The sequence below is a fragment of the Oryza brachyantha genome, chromosome 3 (assembly GCF_000231095.2).
Source record: "Oryza brachyantha chromosome 3, ObraRS2, whole genome shotgun sequence".
Lineage (NCBI taxonomy): Eukaryota > Viridiplantae > Streptophyta > Magnoliopsida > Poales > Poaceae > Oryza > Oryza brachyantha.
Genome location: NC_023165.2, coordinates 1,335,023 through 1,345,045, shown reverse-complemented (window position 1 = coordinate 1,345,045; position 10,023 = coordinate 1,335,023). Strand labels below are relative to the sequence as shown.

Sequence of the window (10,023 nt, the reverse complement as noted above, 5' to 3'; positions counted from 1 at the left end):
ACAGTAACTTTATAACCGTAATTAACCCGGTCAACAAGATCCATGATACATACAGTTGGCGCTACCTCTTAATTGCTTGAGATTAACTCGGCCGGATCCGTTCTTGATCAATGCAAACCAGTCCTCCACTTGGGTTGGACCCGGCCCAAGTTCATCAAATCGATAGAAACTTGCTCCTTTCCCAAGATATGTGTTGTACTACACGGAAGCACGAAACGACTACTAATCGTCATGGAGTCAACCAGTCAATCGCAAATGGTCCTTGGTGTCCTTCTGCGACCTCTGGTCCATTTCCATCTGTCAGATTCAGTGGTAGAATAGTAGTATACCGTTGGCAAGGTCCTGCCGGCTGCAGAGTTTCAGTCTTCTACTTCTCTCAAATCTGAACATCAGAGTATTATTATCATTATTAATTTATTATTCAAGGGCGTTTTACTTTTCTGCATTTCCGATCAACGTGGAGTTCACAATTCAGCACCTGCAGTCTGTGGACTTCAGGCTGTACGTAGGGGAGTAGCTACGTACGTAACCGTATCAGAGTCAACGCCACGTTAATACTACAAAATTAACGGCCCTGTTGTATTTGTCTACCAAGATGATCGGAGCCACACGTCAGTACACCACACGGTACAGTCGACCAGTCCAATAACTTACTAGTAGAATGAATGAATCGACTACTGATCAAATCAACAGCTATTAGTTTATATAAATCCGTCGCTTTTCTTTGGGGCCGCAAAAAACGAAATGGAAACGCCCGGTGAAGTCGGGAACTGTATAGTCGTCGTCTATCCCATCTCTTGGCGCTATATTATAATCGCTCCGTATTTTAATACTCCCTTTAACTTTTATTATTATTTAATGCTATTGATTTTTTTTGCTAACTATTAGTCTTATTTTAAAAATATATAATTATTAATTATTTTGCTATCATTTCATTTATTAATAAAGATATTTTAAGCGTAACTTATAACTTTTTGCATAGTTAAATAATTGAATAAAACATATAATAAAAAACAGAATAGCGTAGATGACGCCATTACCTTTTTTTATACGTTTGATATGTTATTTTATTCAAAAAGTTTATGTAACTATTATTTACTTATTATGACTGGATATATTATAAAATATATTTTAATTATAACTTAAATTTTTGTATTGTTTAAAAGAAATGAATAAGAGGAATGATTAAATGTGTGATAAAAAATTAACTATCAGTATTTACTGCTATTTTGTCCCATCTCTTTATCAAAGTAAATGGAAACGCCGGGTGAAGCCGTGCACTGTACAGTCGTCTGTCTCATCTCTTGGCGCTATATTATAATCGCTCCGTATTTTAATTATCCCTCCAATTTTTTGTGTTTAGTATTATCGACTTTTGTGCCTAAGTTTGACTATTAGTCTTATTTAAAAATATATAATTATTATTATCTTGTTATGATTTGATTTATTATTAAAGACATTTTAAGCATGGCCTATAATTTTACATATTTTAAAAAATAAATAAAATAAATATCAAATATAAATTTAAAAGTCAATGGCGTCAAATAAAAAACGAAGAGAGCAGACGATGTTGTTAACATTTTATACGTTTGATAGATTACTTTATTAAAAAAGTTGTGTAATTATTATTTACTTTATTGTGACTGGATTTATTATCAAATACTCCCTCCGTTTCATAATGTAAGACTTTAGCCTATCTAGATTCACATGAATGCTAATAAATCTAGACATATATATAAATTATATACATTCATTAATTAATAAATTTAGACAAAACTGGAAAAACAAGTGTAGTATATTTTAGCTACAACTTAACATTTTTATAGTTTAAAAAATTAAATAAGACAAATGATTAATCGTGAGAAGAAAAAATTAACTACGTAGTATTACTGCTATTTTGTCCGGGCCGTTGCCGGCCGAGCAGTAAACTAATAGTCCGTCCTAGTAGCACTGTACAACATGGGGTTGCCGGTTGCGTACGTGGGCGGGCGAAACGCCGAGAGAGAGAGCGCGCGCACCCGCTGGAAAACGTCGTTTCGTGCGTAATCCGGGCCCAAAAACCACGTAATCATCATCCTACCGCGCCGATCGGCTGATCGATCCATTTGCCGGCCGCGCGGACCCGCACCCGCACGTAGAAAAAAAGCACCGTTTTTCTACGTAATTTCGACCCAAAACCACGTAATCTCGCGGCTGCGCGGCCACCCCCGCACGCCCGGTCCCCCCACCCCCCACCCCCACCCCCATCCGACTGTGACGATCGATCCATTGGCCGGCACGCGCTTTGACTCAGCAGTCTCAGCCGCCCCGCCCCGCAGCCGCGCGCGGGGCCATAAAAACGGCTCCCGTGCAGCAACGTTTCCCTCCCTGCACTGCACACACACGCTCACGGCTCGGCTCGTCTCGGCTAAACCCTGCAGGCTGCAGCGACAGAGAGAGCTTTGCAGTAGCAGCACCGGTCGGCTAGGTACGTACGTTACTTAGCACGCTCGTGACACCGAGAGAGAGGAGGGAGATGGCGGGGGGAGGAGGGGGGCGGGAGTTGCCGGAGACGCCGACGTGGGCGGTGGCGGTGGTCTGCGCCGTCATCGTGCTCATCTCCGTCGCCATGGAGCACGGCCTCCACAGGATCGGCCATGTACGTGCCTCGCGAGTTCTTGGTGTTCGTTCGTTCGTTCTGGCGCTCCACGGGTTATATGCCTCCGAGCTTGAGCTTGACGACGATCCTTGCCTGGTGTTTTGATTGCAGTGGTTCCATAAGAAGGACAAGAAAGCCCTGGCCGAAGCGCTCGAGAAGATCAAAGCAGGTCAGCTTCGCTCGCTCGTTGAACTTGGTTTTCATTTCACCAACCTTGTTAGTTTCCTCTTTGATTTTTAACCGAGGAACCGGTGCTTCAAAATCAAATTTCACTTTTTTGATTGTCAAACGGTACTAGGTTTGAACTTTGAACCAGAAGCAATTAGCCTTTCTTTTGTCAAGCAGTCACCCAAGTACATAAACGACCACGTAGTTTTCTACTTTGAACACAGACACCCGTACTTTAAACATAAACACAAAAGTCGCACTTAAATCCCAAACAGAAACAGGATAGCCGCCGCAACTGTTCATCACAGTAAGTCAAGAGCCAGTACATGATTCCACTCTAGTGCATGTTCCATACTCTGAATTCTTGACTGGCTCTCGCAATTTACCTTTTTTTTTTACTGTTTCCACTTGCAGAGTTGATGCTTTTGGGATTCATATCGCTGCTCCTCACCGTGGCACAAACGCCCATCACCAAGATATGCATTCCCAAGTCAGCTGCCAACATCATGCTACCGTGCAAGGCAGGTCAAGATGCCATCAAGAGCAGCAAGGGCAACAAGGACGATCGCCGGAGGCTTCTCTGGCTCCCCGTAGAAGAAGAGAGCCATCGCCGGTCGTTGGCCGGCGCCGCCGGCGCCGACTACTGCTCGAAATTCGATGTGAGCAAACGTTGCCGGCCTGATGAAACGTCACGAGGTTCTGAAGCCCAGTGTAAACGACGAACGCAAATAACTTGTCTTGGTTTTGCAGGGCAAGGTGGCGCTGATGTCGACAAGCACCATCCACCAGCTGCACATATTCATCTTCGTGCTCGCTGTGTTCCATGTCACCTACTGCGTCATCACCATGGCTCTAGGGCGTCTCAAGGTGAGTGGCTAACTTAACCGCCTGCCGATCTGTCAGGCACGTTTTTTTCTCAGTTTATGCAGAACTTGGAAACGATGAAATATATCAATTTTCTCCTACATATATGTTCATGCAGATGAAGAAATGGAAGAAATGGGAATTAGAGACCAACTCGCTGGAGTATCAGTTCGCAAACGGTAATAAAGAATCTATATAATACTACGCTTTGTACTTGAAACAAGAGGAGCGAAGAATTGATAACTGTCATCCTTGCGCAGATCCTTCACGGTTCAGATTCACGCATCAGACATCGTTCGTGAAGCGGCATCTGGGACTGTCAAGCACACCTGGGCTCAGATGGATTGTGAGTTCATGCACCTGATAAATCTCTGCGTGGTTAATCTTGCTCATATCCAACTTTTTTCCTTACCAAAAAGATTTGCAATGTTTGTTGTTAGGTGGCATTCTTCAGGCAGTTCTTCGGGTCAGTCACCAAGGTGGACTACCTGACCATGCGGCAAGGCTTCATCAATGTACTAATTAACCTGACCCCATTCGCCACTGTTGCAATCGACCAAACTTTTGGGACTGTTCACTAATTAATTAATGGGTTTTGTTCTTTGCAGGCGCATTTGTCGCAGAACAGCAAGTTCGACTTCCACAAATACATCAAGAGGTCATTGGAGGACGACTTCAAAGTTGTCGTTGGCATCAGGTTCATCCCTCTCACTAGTACAATTCTCCAATACTCTTCATTTTTCTCTTTAGAAAAGACAAAATCTTTAATCATGTGTACGTTTTATATGCTCTTTATACATCGCGGTGTTCGTCTGTCGATCTTGACACGTTTGGATTGTTTTTGCAGTCTTCCATTGTGGTTTGTCGCAATCCTTGTGCTCTTCCTTGACATCGAGGGTAATCTTTTGTCCTATCCCGTCCTTTGTTTTGCTCTTACAGCTTTGCTTTTAATTGGCCTTGTAATTACCATCTTCACTGTGTGGTGCAGGGCTTGGCACTCTTATCTGGATCTCTTTTGTTCCACTCGTTGTAAGTGCGAATTTCCTCGTCCAAATGAATAGTCAACTGAACGATGAACTTATCCTACGGTACAAGCATTTGACAAAATTATGCATTTCATTGTCATAGATTCTCATGTTGGTTGGGACCAAGCTGGAGATGGTTATCATGGAGATGGCCCAGGAGATACAGGACAGGGCAACTGTGATCAAGGGAGCACCTGTCGTTGAACCCAGCAACAAATACTTCTGGTTTGGCCGACCTGACTGGGTCTTGTTCTTCATTCACTTGATACTGTTCCAGGTATTACACTAGTGTTCAACTACTACATCTTCCACAAAGTCATACAAGACGCCTTGCTAACAAATCAATTTTTTGTGTGTGTGTGTGTGGCTACAAATGGGATCACCAGAATGCATTTCAGATGGCACATTTCGTATGGACTCTGGTATGTGACCTGATCATTTGGCACCAGCTGTCGAGTCAGTGTTACGCGCTCGCTAAGGAGTCACAAATGACATACTTGTTCTTGCTGCTTTGTCTGACAGGCAACACCTGGCCTGAAGAAATGCTTCCATGAAAACATGGGCTTGAGCATCATGAAAGTCGTAGTTGGGTTATTCATTCAGTGCCTATGCAGCTACAGCACCTTCCCTCTCTATGCACTCGTCACACAGGTGAAAACCATTGATAGCATCGATCTCTTGCTGACATTATTGGAAAGATGGCAACGGTGTCCGATGTTCTCAACGATTTGTGTACTTCTCATTTGATCGGTTGCAGATGGGATCAAACATGAAGAAGACCATCTTCGAGGAGCAGACGATGAAGGCCCTGATGAACTGGAGGAAGACGGCGAGGGAGAAGAAGAAGCTCAGGGACGCCGACGAGTTCCTGGCACAGATGAGCGGCGACACGACGCCAAGCAGAGGGGCGTCGCCGACGCCGAGCCGCGGCTCGTCGCCGGTGCACCTGCTGCACAAGCACAGGGTGAGGTCGGAAGCTCCGGCAAGCGCGCCGACCTCGCCGGGGTTCGCCGGAGAGGTCAGGGACATGTATCCGGTGGCGGTGCCGGTGGCGCCGGTGGTGGTGCAGTCGCATGCGTTTAACCGGCAAGACCCAGAAAGGAGGAGGGCGGCATCCTCGTCGTCCATCCAAGTTGACATCGCCGATTCTGATTTTTCCTTCAGTGCGCAGCGGTGATGAGCGACGGTTTTTTTTTAACTGAAAGTTGTATAGCAAATATAGGAGTTCAATGCATAATTGGTAAATTAGAGATTAGATAAGTACAGCCGATTCTTTTGAAACAATAAATATAGCTATAGCTTTGTATGGCATTCTCTCGGAAGAACATGCAAGCAGCAGTTCGGAACAGCAAGATAATCTCCACCCTCTTAATTTACTCTTACAATAAAGTTACATCTCCACCCTCTTAATTTACTCTTACAATAAATTCTAGTTAATTAAAAAAGGGGTAATATGTGGCAGCAAAAAAAAAAGCAAAAGGGACCAGCCGAACGAGACAACAACGTAGAACCTGGACGAACCTATTGTAAGCCATCAATGCTTATATTCAATATGAAAGCTAATCAACATAGAATTGTCCCCCTCAAAAGATAATACAGTACACTATCGGGAAAAAAAATCCTTGATGAGCAGCAAACGCAAGGGCGTTTGTCATCCATGGCCTAGTCAGCTTTGGGACGACTTCTTCTCTTATGAGTGACTACTAGGACCAGTGAAATTGCCATTCCAATCAAATGGCCAACAACCGAACCATAAGTAACACAGATCGGCCATTCCTGTGAAAGATCATGACAAAACAACAGTAAGTGACAAAAGGGAGGTTCAGGTAAGCCACGGTGTAAGGCTCAACAAGCGAATTATATCCCTGTGCCTCTATATAATTCACTGAAAGTAAGATGCACAACGAGAAATGTGATAACAGTGAGTAATTCCGAAAGCAACAGCCAACTCAAGTACAGAACATGAGATACCAAAAATCATGTCAGCTCTGAAAAGTGTGTTCATGCTAATGTTGTTTAAGGTTTAATGCTTGCTAGTTTTAATGACATGGTCAATATAAGTAGTATGTCAGCTCCCAAAAAATATGTAAGTGAATAATAAGTAAAAGGTCTATATTCGCCCCCAAAAAATTAGTTGATGAGATCCTACTTCAGAAGATATGTACTTATGGAAGCTAGTGAACATAGTCACGTACAAGAACCTTTCCATTTGTAATTCTGATTTTCCCATGCCTAGGCAAGTTGCCAACAGACAGCACGAGATTCACAATGTATCTTTACCTGCCAAGGTCTTTCCCAGTCAAGAGGCATAGGCCAAGCTCCAAGCCATGCTCCTATTACAGCTCCATGAGCAGGCGCAGATATCATGTAGTCCACTGCATCAGTTGGTCTGCAGTAACTGATATGAGAAAACACACAACAAACCATAATGTCAGGCAGTCTAGAAATTTTTTGAAAAGGGAGGCACCCGTTGAATGAACCCTTAGGATATATTTTTAATAGGAGTAAACAATGTACATGGAATGAGAAAGCAACTGCCAATTGACTTTGGATGCTCCGAATACACATGCTGCAGGTACAAACTGCAATATCATGAAATTAGCTTGTCATGCCTTGATTAGTCACAGTTATATAAATATAAAGGAACAAAACATAACGTCTAGGAGTATTGGTACAAGAGAGGGAAAACTAATAGTTGGCCTGTTACCTATCCTGTATTCTTGTTGATCTTAAATATGGTATTTTATATATTTTCCACACAAAAAAGGACATTTCATAATATAGCACCCCATATGGCACTTTTGAAATGACAAATCTACCGAGCTTCGTATAAGTAAATCACTAAATCAGCATAAAAGGCACTTACTGTGAACAAGGACATAAGAAGTGACCAATAAGTTGTAGCTGCCCAGTACCTACAAATAGGTAACCGCATGGAATGACCATTTATATAAAATCAAACAAACAATACTATATAGGAAGCAATATATATGGCAATACTAGACATCTACGTATTTAGCATGTGATATAAAGGTTAACAACAATCATTAACGTCCTTGTTGGTCTACACTCACTTGATTCCAATGGGTGCACCAAGAACAATTGCTCCAAATGCATTTAGGAATGCACCTATCAGAAAACATTTTACACGGTAAAAATAGTTAATGAAAAAGAAAAAGATAAGTAGGCCCTAAATAATTCAGCAGATCGACTATTACTGTATCACAAAAACAAAAGCATATTAAGTCCTGTGTCTAGCCATTTCGGTTCTTAAGGTTAACATCCAGTAGGTAGTAACAAAGCAAGTTATTCTCATGAAACTAGAAGCAGATATGAATCTTAGTGCAAACACAGAATATCAAGAGTGAACTGAGAACTAACCCGTGGGGAGGCCAAGCAATCCTCGCGCAGCTGCCCTAAGAAACTGCAATTATGGAAGCCCCAAATCACCCTATCATCGAACATGACATAAAACATTGGCATATATAAATTGGAAGGGACAATTGACCGAACAGGCTGCGCGCGCGCCGTACCGAGCAGCCCTTGGGATCTCGCCGGAGCAAACTGAACACCACGATGACGAGAGGCGCTTCGAAGACCTAGAAACAGTTCCACTTCGAATCAAATGGTTCGAGAGAACAGGGGAGCAGAAGGATGGTTAGAACAAGGTGCTGAGGGATTCATACCACGAGGAGGCGGAGGGCGTGGGCGGGGTCGGAGACGAGCGCGCCGCGGCCAGAGAGATAATGGGCGGCTGCGAGGCCGGCGAAGCAGAGTGCGTGGGCCACCCCGGCGCTGAAGGCGCTGACCTGCGTTGCCTCGTCGCCCATGATGCGGCCGCCGCCGGCAAGTCCGGAGGGCGATTCCCGGGATGCGACTGACCGAACTCTCGCGACACCAGTACACCACCCTGTTACACTGTTGATAAATCGAATCGTTCAGCTTGACACTCATGAGTACAAGCGTTAATGATAGAGCTGGATATTAAATAATCGAACAATTCGTGAAGCGATAAAAATTTAAATCTCTTGTTATTGTCAAGCCATTTGCAACAGAGGCCAACTGGGCCGCCCGACTCGGCACGGTCGGGCCTTACCGAAGTGCGCTGCCGGTCTGATCAACATGCCGAGCCAGCCCACAGCAGCACCGACAGCCCAGGCACGGCCCAATACCACTCGGGCGGCCATCTTCTTTAGCTCCCTCTTCTCTTCTTTGGGCTATTAATAAGTCTATTTCGACCCTCACTTTTTTGAGCTGTTAAAATAAGTCTATATTCTACCCCTCACTTCTTTGTGCTGTTAAAATAAGTCTATTTTCGCTCCCTCTTCTTTAGGTTGTGTTACATATGACTAGAATAAGTCTATTTTGCATACTTCTCTTTTTGGGCTAGGCCTTATACGAATAAGTTAAGTCTATTTGAGGTTCCTAAATATTTTTTTTATTGAGCCGGGTCGTGCCGAGCCAGCCAACGGTGCCGATGGTATGGCCCAGGCACGGCCCAACTGTCGGGCTAGGCTGGTCCGGGCCCGACACCGGCTGGGCCGTGTCGTGCTTGGGCCAGGATGTGACATCGTGCCTTAGGTCGGGCCGTCAGGCCTCAGGCCTTATGGCTAACTGTAGGTTTTAGCCATCCCCTTGAAATCGGGACTAGCTCAGGCTTTCATGCCCCCTCATAACCACTCATGCACTGCCGCCTTACCCCCATCTTTACCACCGCAAGGGAGATCGTCGCCTCGATCTACTGCTGGCTTGATTTGGTCAACAATAGTGGGTTCATATTATCTACCATAATAACAATGTTAATGTTATTATACATACTAACACATAAGTTCATAGAAAAGTGGGATCAATATATCATTTTCGGTGACATTATGGCGGATGATACAGCCGGGCAGTATTTATTGGTTGATTATTCACATAGAGCAAGACCAACGTCAATAGTATAGTTAACTAGTGGATCTAAGAATTGACGCATCGAAGTATAACAAATGCAATAGTCAGCTCATATATACCATAGTTACTACAATATTAATGTTTGGCCACATAAAACTGATTGGAGTTCATGCTATAGTTACCTACAAATATATTTTATTTAAGCACAAATCTAATATGTCAATACTTATAGCATGCCTATATTATTTTATTTACTCGCTTTTATATGCCCGATATTCGCTACACTAGGGTTAGAGAATGTGAGACCGCTGACTACTAGGCTATTGTATTACTTCTAGTTAAGAGTATAGAAGAGGTGGAATTATTGATAAAAAAAGGTACAAGTATTACAAGTCAGAAATATAGAAGTGGATTTATTGATTAAAGAAGGGTAAA

General features: G+C 43.5%; 2 protein-coding genes across 2 annotated transcripts; one reads left to right on the top strand and one right to left on the bottom strand.

Annotated features, from left to right (window-relative positions):
• The first annotated feature begins 2,385 nt into the window (after positions 1-2,385).
• LOC102704038 (MLO protein homolog 1) lies at positions 2,386-6,047 on the top strand. The gene is made up of 14 exons (XM_015835597.2): positions 2,386-2,638; positions 2,750-2,807; positions 3,221-3,465; positions 3,557-3,673; positions 3,789-3,849; positions 3,931-4,016; positions 4,111-4,185; positions 4,279-4,367; positions 4,518-4,567; positions 4,659-4,699; positions 4,799-4,972; positions 5,082-5,117; positions 5,218-5,346; positions 5,453-6,047. Exons 1-14 carry the CDS (start codon positions 2,516-2,518, stop codon positions 5,870-5,872), a joined length of 1,704 nt encoding a protein of 567 aa, XP_015691083.1. The 5' UTR covers positions 2,386-2,515; the 3' UTR covers positions 5,873-6,047.
• A 55-nt stretch (positions 6,048-6,102) lies between these two features.
• On the bottom strand, positions 6,103-8,635 carry LOC102704316 (phosphatidylinositol-glycan biosynthesis class F protein). The gene is made up of 8 exons (XM_006649262.3): positions 8,382-8,635; positions 8,229-8,294; positions 8,077-8,119; positions 7,770-7,824; positions 7,562-7,610; positions 7,213-7,277; positions 6,976-7,093; positions 6,103-6,471 (listed from the first exon to the last, which is right to left on the bottom strand). Exons 1-8 carry the CDS (start codon positions 8,523-8,525, stop codon positions 6,358-6,360), a joined length of 654 nt encoding a protein of 217 aa, XP_006649325.1. The 5' UTR covers positions 8,526-8,635; the 3' UTR covers positions 6,103-6,357.
• Between the last annotated feature and the right edge of the window lie 1,388 nt (positions 8,636-10,023).

What these genes read in the sequence shown, in the direction of transcription:
- LOC102704038 (XM_015835597.2), top strand. Translation starts at nt 2,516, where the DNA reads ATGGCGGGGGGAGGAGGGGGGCGGGAGTTGCCGGAGACGCCGACGTGG. An exon ending in GCCTCCACAGGATCGGCCAT is followed by an intron (nt 2,639 to 2,749) that starts GTACGTGCCTCG and finishes TTTTGATTGCAG; the next exon opens with TGGTTCCATAAGAAGGACAA. An exon ending in TGGCTCTAGGGCGTCTCAAG is followed by an intron (nt 3,674 to 3,788) that starts GTGAGTGGCTAA and finishes ATGTTCATGCAG; the next exon opens with ATGAAGAAATGGAAGAAATG.
- LOC102704316 (XM_006649262.3), bottom strand. Translation starts at nt 8,525, where the DNA reads ATGGGCGACGAGGCAACGCAGGTCAGCGCCTTCAGCGCCGGGGTGGCC. An exon ending in GGTGCACCCATTGGAATCAA is followed by an intron (nt 7,611 to 7,769) that starts GTGAGTGTAGAC and finishes ACCTATTTGTAG; the next exon opens with GTACTGGGCAGCTACAACTT. An exon ending in TTCTTATGTCCTTGTTCACA is followed by an intron (nt 7,278 to 7,561) that starts GTAAGTGCCTTT and finishes ATGATATTGCAG; the next exon opens with TTTGTACCTGCAGCATGTGT.